The sequence below is a fragment of the Brienomyrus brachyistius genome, chromosome 7 (genome assembly GCF_023856365.1).
Source record: "Brienomyrus brachyistius isolate T26 chromosome 7, BBRACH_0.4, whole genome shotgun sequence".
NCBI lineage: Eukaryota > Metazoa > Chordata > Actinopteri > Osteoglossiformes > Mormyridae > Brienomyrus > Brienomyrus brachyistius.
In genome coordinates this window covers 23352814-23372195 of record NC_064539.1, presented here as the reverse complement: position 1 = coordinate 23372195, position 19382 = coordinate 23352814, and the positions used below count along the sequence as shown (strand labels likewise).

The following is a 19382-nucleotide window of genomic DNA, read 5'->3' as shown; positions in this document are numbered from 1 at the left end:
TTACGGAAAACTAAACTGCAGAAGGTCATTATTTGAAGTAGGTCTATGTGTGTGATGAGTCCAGTGATCCAGCTGACCGTTAACCCCACCCCCGAAGACCGCTGTCAGTTTACAATAATGGCCTCGCATAATCTCATTCCGCTGAAGGATAGAGTTCTTCTGTATATAGCCATCGTGTCAATCCAGTTCTGAAATACGGAATAATTTATCGCCGACCCATAGAAACTTAGCATAGAGAAATCAATTACTCTTTAAATTGATCTTAGTCCAGACTCTATAAAACACGTTATGCATTTTTGTTTTACTTCTTGATTATATCATTCCTGATATGAAAAATACTTTTTTCTTTCTTAGTAGGTGCGTCGATTTGCAATTATAAGTGAGCTGTATTTCTTCGTTTAAAGTATGTCGTATTAGGTAATAATATTCAACAACATTTTCTAGTATTAGAAAAAATATTTCTATAAATATTTACGATAAGATGTTTATTTTCTCTTACTGGACATCTGTCCACTGTCGGACAGATGTCTGTAGCCTACAGTGGATGTCAGAAGGGACTAAATATTTTAACAAGAATTATTGGGGTCAACTCTTCTCTGCAGGAGATGTGAACAGTGGGCTGTTACATAATTTATATTGATTTTGATATGGCCTCGCCTATTTGACTGATTGATTTTTAAAGGGGTGTCAAACCCTGTGTGTGTCACCGATTAAACATTTTATCTTCCAAAAGTTTAAAAAATCGACTATACAGTCGGGTGTTTTTAGGAAGAGGAAAATGGCAGTGAGAAGCATCTTAATCCATGTGGTGACTGTGTTTAAGTAAAGAATTCCCTCTTTGTGCGTCTTTTTGTAGTTCCCTATTTGAACGTTATAACGTTAGATACGGAATACTTAAAATGCAAGACTTTTAGCTGTGTCCTATTGTTTCGTCCCCCATCCCCTCGTGAGCAGATAAAAGGCGAGACAAAAGATTAATTTAAACGGTAAACCGAATTATGTTAATCGATTAATTCATTTGAATATAAATGATCATTCAGTATGTGTGCGTTATAAACATACACCGGAGCCAACCGTTAAAATATATAAACTTTGCTCTTTATAACAAACCACACATTTTGCAATTTTAGTTAAATAAATGATACATCCTGATGAGATATCGCACCGCGCGATTTTTTCATAATTTTGCTATTAATGAGGACTTTAGATTTAATTCTTGTTCTGCGAATCTCAATCGGGGAGGGGGGGGATATAGAAAAGGGAGAAAATAGACGAATAAGGCAAATTAGAAAGTATCAGAATATGAATCGCTGGAAAATAAGCCGTACAGAGAAGATCCCAGCTGCGGACCTCTACGTCGGCGGGCTGCCTTAAGAGGTAATCCCGCCCTCACGGCGGCTCTATTGGCGACTGCTGGACTGACGGGCTGCATGGCACAAGAGCTGAACTTGTTGCTGGAGCCGGTACGATGTTCCAGTAAATGCCCCTTTGATGAAAGAGGAACGACACCAGGTCTCCGTGGCTGAGGAAAGGACCGAAAGCCCCAAGGACTAAGGAGAGACCAGGAGGGGGGCGGGGAAGGGATGGGATTCGGCTCTCAAATGCCCAGGACCGAAAAAACACGGCTTCCTAGACGCGTTGTGGAGGTGGAGTATGGATAAAATGGGCTTTTTAGTACTCAGCCCAGTGTCCAGGCGCGAAGACGCGCACGATCAATCGCTTTAATGGCCTTCACGCTTTTCTACGTCCATGCGCGGACTGTCGCATTGCCTTCCAGAGGATCCCATGAATAAAAACAAGTACGTTTAACCGCCATTGTATTTCTTAAAAAATTTCAAATTATCCCAGAACTGTTTTCTGCAAGGACGTTTATTTCCTGATTTATAAGCCTTGTGATTGTCCGTTCACCCCACTGAAATTACTTGGAATGTTTTTTTTTCTTCTTTGACTGCGTGGAAATGGGATTCGTAAACGAGACGCGGGATCGCTTGTCCCGGGGCAGCTGACAGCAGCCGGGGACATCTTTTGAGGGGGAATAAGTTACTAAACCGTCACAAAATGTTTTCGTTCTTGCGGCGTCTTCAGTCCTACCTGCTCCTTCAGTTCGGAAGGTGATTTCTTCGACTTTGGTATTTAATTAAGAAACGCTTGCTGCCATTCGCAAGAACAAGAGTCAGTTGGGACACACTTACACGAATGACAATTATAAATGCTATAATAAAATTGCATTAAAAAATGCAGAGCCGTTCTATTTGGATAGACAAGTACTTTGATGTAAAGTATTGCTGGTGGAAATAAGTTGATTTTTCCGTCGATCTGCTTAAAATAGTAAAGAGTTGCAAAGGCAACTGGAAAACATCTCTCCCAGTTTTTTATGCGACGCTGGAAGAAAGCTGCAATGTTTTCTACCGAAACGTTTGCTTTTCTGCAAAACGATAAATAAGGACTAGTTTTAACTTAGTTTTTTAAGCTGTATTCTCGCACCTGCTGATTTCTCCCCGAATATTTTGAAATTCGTAACATTTGTTTTTTTTTTTTCGTGGATTTTTTTTCAATATAAGAAACTCCACTTTTTTTCTTTTAACGGATAAAAAGAGACTTATTAGAAAAGCAGATTGCCAGAAGCAGCTCTCAGCACTCGCGAGTTGGCTGTCATGCTGGATTGATTGCGGCGAAGTATGTTTGGGCTGGAACAATTTGGGTCTCAGATTCACAGCAGAAAGTCTGGCCAAAGGGAGGGAGACTCCATCCAGCAGAGCCCGAATATGAACCCCCACTACAAGAATCCGGCTTTCCACAGTGGAGGGGTGCCGGTGGCCACAGCCCAAGGTATGGCTCCCCTAAGCGAGCCGGGTGCACCGTTTGGCTTCCCCCCGCAAGGCCACCTGGACCTGCACCCGCTGGGTCTGCAGCACCATCAGCAGATGCCCCAGATGCATGCGTACTTCAGCGAGCCGCTGAGCCAAGGGCCACACCACCCTCACTTCGGAGTGAGATTGGGGCCCCCCGGGGCCACTGGTTCCTGTATCCACGGTGGGAGGCTGCCCGCTTTCCATCAGGGCTTCTCCGACGGCTGTGAGCCGCTTCCCCTTGGCCCGGCAGGGGAGGGCTTCAGCCAGCCTGCCCAGCGTTCAGGGACTTTGCCTGACTTCCAATCCCAAGCCCCCCCTGACAGGAGCCACGTGGTGCCTGCTCCATGCCTTCCTTTGGACCAGTCACCTAACCGTGCTGCTTCTTTCCACGGTCTGCCCTCTTCGACGTCGTCCTCGTCCTCCTCTGAACCACCCTGCCTGGACGCCCGTCGGCCGCCTCCCTCGGGCAGGGTGAAAGGATTTGAGTATGGTTACCCAGGAGACGCACCCTCAGGGCCCTTCAATGTTCCTGTGTTCTCCCCACCTGCCTCAGATGCCCACATCCCCCAGTACGGCATGGGGGGCCCCTTGATGGGTGACGGGAGTTCCCATTGTAATCCTGGCATCCCCAGGGCGGGCATCCCCAAGACACAACATCCTCCCCCTGCCAGTTTCTACGACAGATTCGGGATCGAGAGGAAGGTGCATCCAGGGCTTGGTCCCGGAGGCAGGCATCCTTCTATGCAGCACCCCCAGGCAGGCGCAATTGGCAGGCAAGGCCCCTGCTCCTCAGGCCTGCTCCAGTCTCCAAGCTCCAGCCACGCAGGAATGCAGGACGGTGGGCTGATGCTGTCCGACCAGCAAGGCCAGTTTGAATACCCCGCCGGCAGACTGGATGGCAATGGAGTTCATCCCTATGGAGATCCCATGTTTAATATGCAGCCGCTGCCTCCACCCAGTCAAAGACTGCAGCACTTTGACTCTTCTTATGAACACGCTGCCAAGAGGCCCCGCTTTGATATCCCTGGCAGGGATGGCTGTGGCAGCTGGGGCAGCAGCCTGCACTCCCCACCAGGGGGCAATAGTCACATCTCCCCATCCTCTTATCCAGGCCTCCCTGGGGACTTCCCTCATCCCTCCACGGACGGCTTTCCCCTGGGCCCCCCCATACAGCACGGCAGCCCCCAGCAGCAGCGACAAAACGCGGCCATGATGATCAAACAGATGGCTTCCAGGACCCAGCACCACAGGAACAGGCCGGCTGGGCCTCAGCACCTGGATCGCCACGGCAACCTGCCTCCTAGCAACATGGCGCTTGGGAGCCAAGTTGGAGACTATGAGGGGCCAAATTTTGAGAGGGCCAACGTCGATGGGCAGGCCACCCTGCCACCCCAGGAGAATCCCTGGTACCCCACCATGCACCCCAGGGGGGACATTCCACCTTGCAGACTGGGTGGTACTCCAAGGCTCCCCATGCTCGGCAGTGGAGACGCACTGTACCGCCCAGGCCCCAGCCGGGTGGGCATGCAGGACCAGATGAGGCTGCCCCACAACAGCCACTCCCACTGCCAGTCCCTCATGTCCCCCGGCATCCAGTCACAGTTCGGGAGCAGCATAGGCGGTCACCAGCAAATGAGGTCTCCTGGATCTGCGCCCAGCCTCCCGAATAGGCCTGCTGATTTCACGGGAGCCCCCGCGGGTCCTCAACTCGGCTTCCCTTTCGGGGGGATCCAACGACAGGCGGGGACTCCGCAAAACAACGCACTGTCGGGGAGTTTCCGTGGGCAGCCCGAGTTTCCAAACGGGCAGCGCTTGTCCTCAGGAAAGCTGGGCACGCTGTCCCTGGACATCCTGGGCAAATCTAGCGGGAAGGAGGGGGCGTTCGGTCAGAGCTGCCTGGCAGCGCTCTCCACGGCCTGCCAGAACATGATCGCCAGCCTGGGGGCCCCCAACCTCAATGTGACGTTCAACAAGAAGGGCCCGAGTGAACCTCGCCACAAACCAAGCCTCACAGATCAGGACCCTGGCGGCGGTGTGGGGGTTGTGGTCTGCGACCGTTTCCAGGGCGATACCAGTCAGGGCAGTAGGTCGCCAGGCAGCAGTCAGCTTCTGAGTCAGGGCGAGGCAATCCAGACTGGGCCGGGGGAAGTGAATGCCCCCTCCCCAAACTTCAGTGTGGATGCCCCCCCAGGGGGCGAGGGGAGGGGACACCCTGGGTGTGGGAGAGGGAGGTGGAGCAGGAAGGAGGAGGGTGGATGTATGAACTCGGGGGACTTCTTTCGCCCTGAAGGTGGTACCCCCACTCTTACCCCCTCTGCTAGTGGGGGGGAGAAGGGCTCAGATAAACTCCAGGAGGAGCCTCTGACATCCTGGGGCAAAGGGGACAACCTGCTCCTGGGGGACCAGCCCGACCTCATGTCCTCCCTGGACAGCGGCATCCAGAGCGTCCCCAGGTCCGACGGCAGCTCTCCACGGGGCGAATTCCCCGACGACACAAGCGGAGGCTTCGGTGCCACCAGCTACGGCAATGAGGATGAGGTTTCCTCAAGCTCGGACACCTGCAAGCCCGCATGCAGCCCGCTGGTGAGCGGCTCCCCCAGGCCCCTGAGGATGATGGGAGGGCAGCACCCGCCGAGCATGGCACCGGCCGGCTACACGCTGGGCACACCCGACGCCACCCATGACGAGCTCCACCCCCTGGAGATCCTGCAGGCCCAAATCCAGCTGCAGAGGCAGCAGTTCAACATCTCGGATGATCGTACCAGGGGGGCGAAAGACGGCGGGCGGATCAACGGCGATGCAGAGCCAACGCAGCACCACGGCCCCAGTGGCGGGAAGGCCACAGCCGACGCCATTGACCTAGACTCCCTTATGGCAGAGCAGCACGCTGCCTGGTTTGTGCCCGGCGATAAAGCCACAGGGGGCAGTGTGGAGGATGACAACAGCACTGCGGCATCCTGGGAAAAGGCAGGATCTCACAGCAACCACAGAGAAGGTAAAATGGGTCTGCAGGGCTTTCCAGAAGCACGCCGACTGGCCCGGGTGTAGGCCCTGTGCTTTCCCCTGGGTGTTTTTACAGCTGGGTGGGGGAGTGTCTTCATTTTACTCACCAAAAACCAGCTTCGAACACAAGTGAAAAGACATGGTGTAAATGTGTGACAGATTTTATTCTGCTGGGCAATTATTGTACTTATAACATTTAAAAAAAAAATGTAAACAGCTTTTCATTTTAAGCTTCATTTTGAAGTTCAGGCTTTTTATTTGTAATAAAAACAAACTATAAAATTCTGCCAATTTCGTTGACATCCTGGGTGAAATCATGTACTTTTTCCTTTTAAAAATATAAAAAATTGAAATTATCCTCGTCTTTCATAAAACATTTATTATTTATTTACATTTACATATGTATGTATTTAATTTCAAAGTAAACCAGGTTCACTTTCCGAGTTTTTTTTTTTTCTTTCTATTTTTGCTTATTCTTTTTGCATAAAGTGTGTTATACTCCGAAAGGAAATTAAAATACGGCGCACCGTCCTTGAACTAAAATAACCCCATCAAATCCTTATAAAAACCCGCATTTAACAATATTGAACATTACACGATTCCGCGTTCTGCACAGGGACTGCGGCGCCCATCCTCTTTGGTTTCTGTCTTCAATATTAATAGCACCTCGGCGCGGCTCCTTTACACCGTGCCGCATATCCGCGGCCCTTACCGTTAATTGGATGAGCAGATTTATCTAATGCACAGCGCAATTAACAAGCGAAGTAAAAGCATAATTTTAGTCTCACGTAAAACTTTCGAAAAAGTCTAAAACAGCGTGACCTTTCAATACCGATGTTAGATGAACATGAACATATTTGGAAATTTGGTCTACACCAAACTGAAAATGTGAAGCAATTCGTATCTAAGATATTCTAAAGACATTGAAATAGCGATGCACATTAAATTACACAGTAAACCATCTGTGTGTAATTGGATTACCGCGCCGCACAGAATAACGGTGGTGGTGATGGGGGGAGTTGCACTAAGTCGTTTTGTATGTCGTCTGCAGGGTTGTGCAAAAGTCCCTAACAAAGTAATGCTTCAACTCATTCTAAATGTCTAGTTTTATCCGACTCAATTAAACTGGTATAGGGATTTTTTGCACAATTACGCCGGTGCTTGGGTTAAATATTTACTATTTATGAACCAAATTAAACATAAGCGGCCTCGCAAGCTTGTTCTCCCCTTCGGCAGATAAAACCGTTAGTTAGTTGGCTGATCCGTTGACCATTAAGCGGGTGCTCAGGTTGTTAATTTGTTTTTTAATGGGGGTAAGTGGGCAAAGGCCGGGCTTCTTTTCCCTCGGTGCCTGAACCACGGGTCCCGCCGAGTTACACAGGCTTAGGTCGGGCACATCGATACCTGCCCGGGGCATCCCCAGTTCCTCTGTATTTTCCGACCGGTCTCATCCGACGAGCAACAAATATAAAGTACATTCTCATTAAATAATCTTCTCGTATGGGTATCGCTTATCTATAATTAACTATCTTCCCCACGGTTTATACGCACTATAGCCTATTTAAAACGCGTTTCCTCGGCTGTACGGTTCCTACAAGGGGGTGCAAAGAAAATACAAGGAAATGATCAAAAATCATTAGATATTGTACGCTATTGTGGGAAAGTGTAGGCTGTACGTCGATGTAGTAACACGGTAAATTGCTCTGTTTTTACGGTCCTATACATGACCGAGGCGCCGCAATACTGTTCTCCCAAAACTTCCAGGCAGCTGAAATGCATGAAAATATTCGATATACAGTGTCCTTGTATATTAACTTTTTCCTAAGATGGATATTAAAAATGTTTGAAAAAATATCTGCGAGGACATTTCAAAACTGATGATGTTTTGTAATGTATAACCTACAACTTACTAATTTAACTGCTGAAATCCACTCAAATGTCGCGAAGTTTATCATAGCGGTTCCTCGTGTCATCAGCTATTTGTGATTTATTTTGGCAAAAAACTAATAAAAAATAGCAGAAAATAATGAAACTGACAGGGCTATGGAAAATGGGTCAGTTTTTCTAAATCATATACACGGACACAGCATGAAATCCATGTGAGTATTTATCTATAAAAACAATAAACCGAATGTGACTATTAGGTCAGCTAATGTTCTGTGGATTTTTTTTTCAAACCACAAACTAATTTTAAAAAGCTGGTTCCTCTATCAAACCAAGCAACCGATTGTGTAAAGGACGGGATTTTAATTTAAAATAAATTTACGCCAGATTGTTTAGAAATTCCTTGCCCATTTAATGTATATGTGTAATGGGCTGATGTAATAACGTTTTCATAGTGCGCATTTCCTGGTCTGGTGACTACGCTTGTGGACATTGCCTGATAATCGGTAATCGCTGGCATCGGCTCGACGTTGCGATGTTGCTCCCGTTCCGCACGCCTGTCTCCGGCCCCCTGCGCCCACGCCGCCCGTGCGCCTGACGGAGGGGAGAGCCGTGTGTGTGTTTGTGTAAAAGAATATCCTCAGGAGTGTTCAGTCCAAACACGCACACAGTTTACTTTACCCCGTAGCAGCTAGCCCTGGGTTTATGGAGGTTAGAGAGACTGTCACCGCCAGGTTGACTCATTCAACATTTACAGTTATAAATCGTTGGTGAGAGCAAATCAGGTGTGTGTGAGTGTGAGAAAGAGAGAGAGAGAGATTCAACTAAAAGCCAGCAGCAAAACAGACAATAGGATGGACTGGAAATAGCTGTTGTAATCTGCTGTAATTAAAAGTAGTTGCCATTTTGGACACAGAGTGAAAATGTACTAATTGGATAGGAATGCAGCACCAAATTATGGTTGCATAGGTTCAGGATGCTCCCAAGCTAAGGTGAGAGGAAACTTAATTCCCTTCAGACTTGATGGTCCAAGAAAGGTTTTCTTACATCTTTCCAGTGGTACCCCCCCCCCCCCCCCAGCCCCTGCAGGTAGTTCGTCCTGTTGTTGAGGTACACATGGCCATAGATGCATCACCTTGCAGGCAGTCGTTAGAAAGCTAAAGCAGCTGGTGGCGCAGTGGTCAAGGCACCGGCCAGATCTGCAGTGATGAAGGTCACTGGATTTGGAAACTGCAGGATGGATCTGTGTTGACCGTTTGTTATCGTAATAACCTCAAAGTGCCTAGTTTTAAAAGAATAGCATTATAGGACTACTTGCTATAGAGCTAAGTCACTTTGTGAGAAGCAAATGAGTGCAAATCCTGCCGTGCTGATTATCAGCTGAGTCCTGAAGTTGCTGTCAGTTTGCGCTGTTCCTCAGCACGCAGGTTGATGCCGTTACATTTCCCAGGGAGTCGGTATGGCTGATGAGTCATTTGGGATTTTTTCGTTTTTCAGTTGAATGGATCCTGATTGACATTGGTGGGAATGAAAAAACAGCCCGAGGTAGCCACCCCCCCCCCCACACACACACACACACATATATACCTCCCACCAAAAACACCACACCGGGTCTTGTCTTGATAATAAGTATTTCCATCTAAATGCAGAGATTATCAGTGATTCCATGGTGCCAGGCAGGCACACTCACACGGAATCATCTGCTACAGGAAGATTGCTGTATGCATCAGAGCAGTGTGTGTGTGTGTGTGTGTGTGTGTGTGTGTATTGGGTTTATATTACATTGTAGGGACCAAATGTTCCCCACAGTGTAATAAAAACCTGTATTTCTGACGTTGTGGGGACCATTTTTCAGGTCGCCGCAAAGTTCTGTGAATGCAATCAAAAAAGTAAAAATGCCAAAAGTCTCGTATTTTGTTTGGTTAATGATGGTTAAGGTTAGGGCAGGGTAGGGGTTAGGGTCGTCATGTTTGGATTAGAGGTTTCCCCATAGAAATGAATGGAGAGTCCCCACAAAGATATAATAACAAACCTGTGTGTGTGTGTGGTTCCTGATGCTGGCATTTTCTTGTTTTGTATAAAGTTTGTCATATATGTGACTTGGAATGTGTTCATCTTCTGTTGCAGTTTAACACCTGGAAAGGGGATTAAAAGCGAGGAAATTAGGAGAAGCTTCGTTTAGTCAAACGAGTGTCCCTGAGGCCCCTCCTACATTACAGTCACGGGTGGGGGGGGGTCTCTGTCCGGGCATCACATTTCAGGCGTTAGCTGTCAGCCTGAGAGATCTTCAGGGAGCTGGGGGATCTTTTCTGTGTGTGTGTGTGCGCGTGTGTCTTATTCTCTGTGTGTGTTTGCGTGTGTGTGCATGCGTGTGTGTCTGTGTTTGTGTCTGTGTTTCTTTGTTAGTGTGTCTGTGTTTGTCTGTGTGTGTGTGTGTGTGTGTGGGTCAGATATACATAACATCATGGTGACCAAATGTCCGTACAATGTGAAAAAAACCTGTTGTTTTCCCCACAAGGAAAAACTCGGTTTTATAAAAATCTGTGACTGTAATCAAAAGACTAAAAATGCCAAAAGTCTCGAGGAGTTTGGCATCTTATGGTTAAGGTTAGTGTTGGGTAGAGGTTGGCATCAGGGTTGTGCCCATAGAAACGAATGGAGAATCCCCACAAAGATATGAGTACAGGTGTGTGTGTGTGTGTTTTGTCCTGAAGCTGCTGGTGGGAGAAGCAAGATGCTGTTTTGCCAGCTTGTGCTTGCTTGTTTAAAAAAAAAAAAAATCAGTATAGTATCCGCTGTTGTTTGTTTTTCTTAAGCCTCCTGTCCCCCCAGGACCCATTTGAGGGCTGTAAAGGGGATCCCTGTCTGAACATGTGTATAATTTTGCCTCAAGGTAATGTCACTCTCACTAAAGACAGGTGCTGGTGGGTTTAGACGGTCGAGTTCTGTCGTGTCGCCGTTGTTTGGGGGTCCGGTATTTGTATTGGGTTAGTGTTGTGGGGTCATGCTGTATTACCTCTTCACCCTGTTTGTGTGATGTGTTTATTTGTATATGTGTTTGTTTTTGAGGTGATCATGTAGATTCTTTATATTATTGAGCTGTTAATTTCAGGAAAAAACAGTCACAGCCTGTGACGCCCGGTTTGGGACCGGGGGGGGCGGCTGCGCTCAGTATTTTGCTGGTAGCTGGTGTTGTTTCAGCTGAATGATTCCTCATGTCCTGTTTAGTCTTTCTGGGGCCGTTTTTCCTGGCAGAATCAGAGAAATACATATAAAGATTCGGTTTTGTAGACCACTGCTAAGTGTGACATTTTCTTCCAGCGCTCTTTCCCAAAAAATGACTTCCTGTCCACCTCATTCTCTTTTCTCTCAAGCTTTCTGCATATATATATATATATATATATATATATATGTGTATGTATGTGTGTGTGTGTGTGTGTGTGTGTGTGTGTAGTGGCGACATTTAATATATTTTATTCCGGGATATATTTCAGAACATTGGAGTAGTTCCACAAGCAATAAGGCCAGCAGAGAGTTAGCGGCAGTAGCTATCCCGCGGCTGGAGGGATCCGGCCCACGTCTCAAGCCTGAAACCCCAGACCAAGCTCTCCGGTCCTACAGCTTTCGGGTTTCGAAGTTTGGCCTAATGAGGGGGGTGATCTGGCAGCCGGCTCAAAATCAGAGGCCTAGTTTGTCCTATTTCAGCTCTCCTCTGTCAAGCCCCCAGGCTACCTGCTTTCAGAGGATGCCGAGTTCACCTGGATGGTGGTGAGGTGTGCGGACTGCAGAGAGATAAACTCTAAGCGGACAGTTTCCTAGGGGCATAGAGCCACGCATGTCTGGCAGTGAGTAAGGTTGCATCATTGTAAAGCAGGGAGAAGATCAGTATTGTATTACATTTTAATTAGGTGTCTGTGTGTCTGTTTACTGCTAGATCGGGTGTTTTTATTATTGGTTCTATTCAGTTTGATTCGGTCGGCTGCCAATCAGGACCAGACATTGTCCGCCACGTCCCGGCCAGTCTTGCTGGGGCCATAACCACATGCGGTACTCCATCATCCAAGAGTCTGCTCATCAGTCAGAGAGCTGTCTAACTTATGCTGTCAAATCAAAACTAATATGGTGAAATAATCCAGGTCTTGTATAGGTTTCCCAGCATTTCCTGTTTGCAAAAAGGTGCATTACAAATGAACTCGGCACAACAAAGAGTTAAGCCGAGTGTTGGCTAACCCCAGGATGTTTTTCAGTATGGGTACTTGACCGTTCTTGTATTCTCACGTACCTGTTTGATATCATCTTTCATTGGGGAAATACAGTTGCAGTTCTGGAGAACAGTAATACAGAAGGATGGTAAAAATTGTCCAGCCCCAAATATCATGGATGCATCGGGTATCCATTGTCCTCGCCGACAAGAACAATCCCATGATTCATTGTGTCCAAAGTTCATTCTTGGGAGGCAAGTTAGCAAGAACGCTCTCGCCCAGAAGACAAACACGTTCCTGGCGTCCTTGGTTTTGATATACAGCCCCAGTGCTGGCACTTTGTTGGTATGGCCAACTAAACACTTTCCCTTGGTTGATCATTTGTAAAGAGCATGTGTGTGTTGCTTACGCAGTAAGGAGCACACTTATGTTCTAATCCAGTTCAGTTTATTTTTTTATAGCGCCTTTCACAACAGAGTATCCCCAAAGCACTTTACATGGCTGTGATACATTCCCACATTATTTGTACATAATAATTCAAAAACAGGAATATGAATTCATCAGGAGTGTCACAGTGTTGTTTGTGCGACTTCAGGAGATCTGCATTTTTCCTCTTTCACAGCAGTGGTCCATCGCTAGACCAGCATGTCTGTGCCTATGCTCACCAAGATGTGGTCTCCTTTTAAAGCTGAAGATTAAAGTGTTCCTTTTGCTCAAATGGACCAGACAGGCATTTCCAGAGCTGAGCCTTCTGGGATTAAGCCTTTCATACAAATGTGTCTGAAGGGAAACTTTATAAAAATTTCACAAGATAAAGACAGATTTCAGGTATAAATTACACTAAGTGGCTATGCAGAGTGTTTTTTGAGCAAGGTTGTGTGTGAGAGTCTTGCTTGCTGTAGATGGGGGAGGGGTTGGCACTGAGCTTTGTGTACCAGTAGAATCGAAGGGAGAGTGAGGGGGTTGGCTGGGTTAGTGGTGACCAGCTAGTGTGTTCTGGGGTGCAAGGTGTTGGGGGTGATTGACAGGAGTAGCAAGTGGTGTGAAGCAGAGATTCCCCAGCACACACGCCCCTCGTCAGAGACGGTCACCATCCCCAGTCATCCCCCCACCCCACAGTACGACCCTGGGGGACTCTGAGAGGTGGGAGAGGACCCTAGCTCCTTGACATTTTTGCCAGACCCTCCCGCTTTTCCATTCCAGGGGTCACACTCCCCCCTGCCCCCAGCCTGAGGGATTGGCTGGAATGCTTCAACTACGGTTGGGGGTAGAGGGAGAGAAAAAAAATCAGATGTGGAGGGAAACGCCAATCCCTGCCCCCCACGAAGGAGCCGAATCTGTCATGGAGACGGAGGTCATCAAGGGTGAAATTGCATCTCTCCGTGTCTCGCACGGCCCTCATCTCTCAATCCCCCCGACCCACCCCCCGTCTCCACCCCCTCTGTGAGTGATGAGTCTGGGGCGGCCGTATCCCTGTCAGGTTCTCCGCCATGTGGGCTTGCTGTGCTCTACCTCCTGGCGCCACGTGACCCAAAGCTGGCAGAGGAGTGTTTTGTCCCCGCGATGCTGTGACGAGCCCCCCCCCCCAGCTGGTACCTGTGGCTGCTCGGCCTTCCTGAACTGCGATGCTCCCTCCATCTTGGGCCTTTTCAGTTCCCCCACTCCCTGACTACGTTTGAGGGCTGTGAGAGGCGCAGCAGCTCTTCCTCTGCTCTGAGTTAAGACATCTTTCTCATGTAACACTTTGCCTTGAGCGGACGCCAGCCTGGTGGGCGTGTTTAATTTTCACTGAATCCACCTCCATCACCTTCACTTGATCACGAGGTTGTTGTCATGGCCGTCGGGAGGTATGAGGGCTTCTCCTGCCTTATTTGAGGGCTTCTCCTGCCTCATGTAAGGGCTTCTCCTGCCTCGTGTGAGGGTTTCTCCTGCCTCGTGTGAGGGCTTCTCTTGCCTCATGTGAGGGTTTCTCCTGCCTTGTGTGAGGGTTTCTCCTGCCTCGTGTGAGGGCTTCTCCTGCCTCGTGTGAGGGCTTCTCCTGCCTCATGTAAGGGCTTCTTCTGCCTCGTGTGAGGGTTTCTCCTGCCTCGTGTGAGGGTTTCTCCTGCCTCGTGTAAGGGCTTCTCCTGCCTTGTGTGAGGGTTTCTCCTGCCTCGTGTGAGGGTTTCTCCTGCCTCGTGTGAGGGCATTGCCGCTGCTGTGATGCTTGGAGCTGCCTTTCGGTGTGTATGAGTGGGTGATGAATTGAGTGCATCCTTGACCATTAACACAGTAACATTTAAGGTGTTCTAACCCCATCCTCTCTCGCAAACCCCCCACTCCACATTTTTTTAAATCTATTCCACCATTTACTCGCCTAAGTGTACTACTTTACTAGATTACCGTTCCCTTTATCATTTGTTTAAGGTGTACTGGTGAGGGGAGAGGACCAAAATGTGGGCTTGGGTGGGCGGGGGGCCTGTGGAGTTGTTTCAAGGGGGTCGCTGCCTATGTGCTTCCCCATTCCCTGCGTTCATCATGCCCCCCCACCTCCCTGTGTCCCCCTCAGGCACTGACACCAGCGCGGGTGGAGGTGGAGCCTGCCTGGCAGTCCATTGCACGGATGAGCTGGCGGAGGGAGCCTGTGGGGGGGCTTGGCACACGCTGCACTCGGACATTTCCGGCCACTTCGGCACCTACGTGGCAGCCCTCACCTGATCCCCCCACCCCTGCTGATTTGATGGCACAACTCACTGGGGGAGGGGGTACACCTGGACAGTTCAGACTGTGCTTGATGTTTTTTAGGCGAAAGCAAGGGTTTGAAAAGGGTAGATAGTCGAATTAAGTGGTAGCAGCCGTTCAGTTTTCTTTGTTGCGTCTCCCCTGTTATTTATATTCTTCTAATAACATAGTCACTATTTATTTGTTACTTTTTCTTCTGCACTAGGAGCCAATCACTTTTTCCCCCTCGAGGCTCCCTGTGTCATTCATGTTAATTTCTTGTGGGGGGAGGGGACTGTGTTTTAAAATACTTTCTCTGTTTTCATCATCAGACCCTGGTAGACGGGTTTTTGTGTGGCTCGCCGTAATCAATGTCGGCACGCCTTATCCCCCCTCCCTGAAATCCAGTGTGAAAGTACCTGCCCTGGGCTGGCCCCCACTGGGGGCTCCATCGGAGCCCCTCTGTCCTTTAGCAGTGTGGTTTTGGTCACGGCACCTCACTGGCGGGACCGACCACTCCTCTCAGAGCCCCCAGACCTTCTTCGACCATCTCCCTGCTATATTTTTCTACGCACATCTGCCACTTATTTAAACCTACACACCATGTCTGAAACATGAGAACGGGAACCCCCCCTCCCCCGATATTCAGAAATGGCTTTTCTGCTGGTATTGACGTGAACTAAAGGAGCGGACTGTGCATGGGCCCACTGGACCTTTTGTAGGGGCCCTGGATGGGATGTTATTGTGGCCCAGCCCACCCCCCAACCCCCCACATGAAGGGGGTCTCCAGACGACGCCAACCCTCCAGACGCCCCCCCGTGATTTCCCTTCCACCCGACCGTTTGTATTAAAATACACAATGTTACTGGTGTTGCACATGTGAAATATGAAGATGGTTTGCGGTGTGTTATGCCATCTCTTTGAACAAATCTGCTTCAAAATGACCTCAAACAACAGGAGAAGACAGTGGCTGCTACGTTTTTTTTTTTTTTTAAAAGAATGTAAGCACAGTCCTCTGTAAATATCTGTACATGTTCTACGAGTGACTAAACAATAAATATGATGGTAACAGTGTCTTGTGGGAGTATATTTGTGTAAAGCCGTCATGCACTCTTCCTTGTGCACTTTGAGTTATGCATCTCTGTAATTCCTTAGGACTGATGAGCACTTTACCAAAGAAAATAGTGAAACTGGATTAAAGCATATTTGGGTAATAAAAGCATGTTTTGGATGAATTATCTATGGAAGAACTTGGGTGCCCTTAAATTTCTTGTGAATTCATGTTGGTCTTTGATGCTTCACATCAGGACTTCTTGCTGATTAAGCATCTCACCCCTAAGCAGCAGGTCCTGTGCCTGACGGCATATAGATAATGTCATTATGTTAAATATTACAACCTTCCACCGTCTTGGCCATGGGTGGTTAAGTACAGTGCACACAAGCAGATGATTTGGGCTGAAATCCACCTTGTTTGTGGGTTTAAAAACCTACTTTCACAATTCTGGCCCTTTAAGACCTTGATTGTCTAGCTCCAAGAAACTCTCCTCTTACAATGAAAGCCCACTCAGACACCTTAAAGACGGCGGTTCATTAAGTCTTTTATTGAATGTTAGCCTTTGAGGTGGGTAAGTCTGGTCCTCGCTGTTGGGCTGACAGCTCATCTCATCTCATCTGGCCTCTCTCACTCCATCTTTGCCTTTGTCCTTATACTGTATGACTCTTCCTTACTGTCAATCTGCATAGGCTGCAAACCGTGATCAATACCTCTATCTCCACCAGCCCTGGGGAGCAAAAAATCAATGAGGTAGCGGGGAACAGACGCACATCTTCTCCACGAGCCGTCTGCCTAGACTCTTGATGCAAGAGAATGAGGTGATGTGATTACATGCTTATAGACTCCTAATCCTGAGTGGGAAAAATCTGAGTGTATAAGTACTTCTCTGTAATGGAGTTAGGCTTCAATTCCTTCTGCTTGTTTACTCACAGGCAAACACAAGACGTGTAATTCCTATCGAACTGGTTGCCTTTTGGACTCGATGTGGCACCTGATAATCTCGTGCTCCTGACTATGCCTCTGCACGGCTAAGACCTTTGGTTCATCCAAGTTCTAAAGGGGACTGGGAAAAGTCTTTAGAGTGGCGGATACTAACGTCACTTCATTCACGGTCAGTGATTGGAGCGAGGGATTTTTAAGTACTCTGCAAAATTCCTACTGTTAGCTGGATAAGGTTAGCTTGAGTTAGCAGTGATTATGTAGGACAGTGTGGCACCTATCGTACAGCTCAAGCCAGGATGCTCTCGAGGTTTGTGGACCAAGTTGTGCTAAAGCACGCCGGCCGTTCTGGGAATCTTTACTTGCACGCCGGGACTTTATCGTTCAGGGAGGGACTTACTGAATAAATGCCGCTGCTGTTATTTCCAAATATTTTGCCTTCTGCGTTCTCAGGCTTCGTATTCCTTGCCGTCGCGAACCCTGACAGACCAAGTAACAAAAACACCGGTAAAACCAATCCGAGAGCCTAGAATAAAACGGGATAGAGAGAAAGGCCACTTGCGATGTCTGGGAAACATTTTCTCTCGTGCAGTTCCTTCGGCTGCCTGTCCCTCCTCAGACAAGCTAGGTCCTATAAATACAGCCTGTATTTGTTTAAGAAACGATACACATCTTTTGGGAAAATACCGGCGTGTTGATTTACGTCTTGCCTCCCCCGTGACTCCTAGACCGTTCGAGGTATGTGAACTCGGGCTAGCCCCGTCTATTCACGAAGAGGGCTTGGGCCGGTCTCCCCGCAGCCAAACAAGAGGCTGAAAGAGCCGGCGTCCCTCCGACACCTCTACTCTTGCACTAAAAAGTGTCCTTTCCCTTTGTGAGTGTTTATCATTCACAAAGATGGGGATTTGGGTCGGTGCTGTTGGGGCGACTTTAGGGGGGTGAGATGTGCTTTTTTTTTTCCCCCGTACGGCCCAGTGGTACTGTTGCGTTTTTTTTTTCTCCTTTCTCCTCTCAAAAAGAAGAGAGGAGGGGGGGGTGAAGGGGGGGTTGGGGTTGGAGGGGAAAGGTTTGGGAGCCTTCCAAAATGGTGCTCTTTTTTTTTGCATTAAACAAAACGTTACTGTGTAAATGTGCTCTTTGTGTGGATCGCCATTATGATGCCATTGTGCGGTTTCTTAAGGGAAGCTAGCAGGGGCTTGAGGAAACTAAAGGGGCGGAGAGGGCATCAGAGGGAGAGTGTGAGAGGCTCTGACCTGGGCACATCTGAATGGACACTGAGCACATTACCAGCGGTGCTCTTCTGTTCCTCAGGCGCACTGGACCAAAACGCATGTGGGAAACACCCACACAGGACACGTCCGCTGGCGAACGTGCGGAAATAGCAGGCAATTCTGCAATGTAAGCTGCAAATGAAAAGAACATTTGATTCAAAGAAAATGCTGCTGGATGCAAGAGTCTCAGTAGAGATGAGGCGGACGACATTAGGTATGTATAGTCTCTGCTTGCCTGGAATGGGAATTTCTCCTTTATTTAACTGGCTTTACAGTGCTGAATTGGATCAATTCTAATTCCCACCGACGGCCTCTCCTGTCAGCACCATCATTTGCCCACTCTGACCAGGAATCCCTAGTCCCTCAGTAGTGGAACAAAATTGGTACTGTTGTGTCATGGGACGGCTGCTTTAAAGCCAGTCAGAGTTTTATATCCCTTGCCTTGTCCACCCTGAAGCGTCGGCAACCCGTCCAGCACACTTTGCCGATTTTCGAACTGTGGAAGCTGTGAAGCTCCTGGTTGCCGTCAAACCATAAGATCTCTGGAAGAGCAGGGCTGGCGATGGGACCATGAACTTTGGGACCATGTGTCTGCTTCCCAGCAGACCTTCTGCAGACTGATGATTACTGAGGGGTTTTTGATATAAAACAAAATGGTGCAGGGCACGATAGGGGCTCTGTAATCCACAGGCTTAAGCAGGATGACACTCAGGGGTTTCAATTAACCTTGTTTAATAAAATTTTGACCCAATCGTGACCCCTCAGTCAAATGATCAGGAATGAGTATGAGTGAAGTTATCTAACGTAGCTTGCAGTTGGACAGTGGTCACATTATGCTTCTCTAAAGGGCTGCTATGGCGGCCTTGAAGTAGGGAGAGGATGGAGACCTCAAATGGATCAACCTCAGCCTCTCTGGTCCTGTCCCTGTTCTGCTGCCCGTCTGCCTTTGTGAGTGGGATGCGTGCCGGTGCTATACAGTCAGCCAGAGGTGCCCTTACCATTAATCACCAGGCATTAATACACAAGCACAGACCCCCAGCTGCCTTGCATCAGTCCCCCAGCACACACAGACTATTTCAGTTTTTTTGCCTCTTAACTCAGAGTGTTGACCATTTAGTTTTAAGGTTAGGGAAACACCAGGATGACTTGAAGTAAACAGGAAGTGCAACAAATTGGTAGGTATCCCCGATGAAATGTTTGAGTGCTTGAGCCTCTATCGGTTACTCAGGAGGTGATTCAAACAGGCATGTCTTACTTATGAGGTGATGTAAAATGGTTGTGTGCCTTTTCTCGGGGCCCTTATGTTCTGTATCTACGCAGGTTTGGCAATGTCCTGTGCTAACAGTACCTTTTGTATGAAGCTGGGTAGTGAGATAGCTGGGAGGGGGCAGGTCAGGTGGAGGATCTCCCATTTGTCCACCGCCTGCTGGGCGTCAGACAGTGAACCTGGGGAGGGTGGGGGGTGGGGCTAATGGGA

General features: G+C 48.3%; 1 protein-coding gene across 1 annotated transcript; it reads left to right on the top strand.

Moving 5' to 3' along the window:
* Positions 1-530: 530 nt before the first annotated feature.
* Positions 531-15715, top strand: LOC125746597 (transcriptional activator MN1-like). Its single transcript, XM_049020762.1, has 2 exons — positions 531-5847; positions 14490-15715. The coding sequence occupies exons 1-2, from the start codon at positions 2679-2681 to the stop codon at positions 14636-14638; spliced, it is 3318 nt and encodes a 1105-aa protein (XP_048876719.1). The 5' UTR covers positions 531-2678; the 3' UTR covers positions 14639-15715.
* Positions 15716-19382: the final 3667 nt, after the last annotated feature.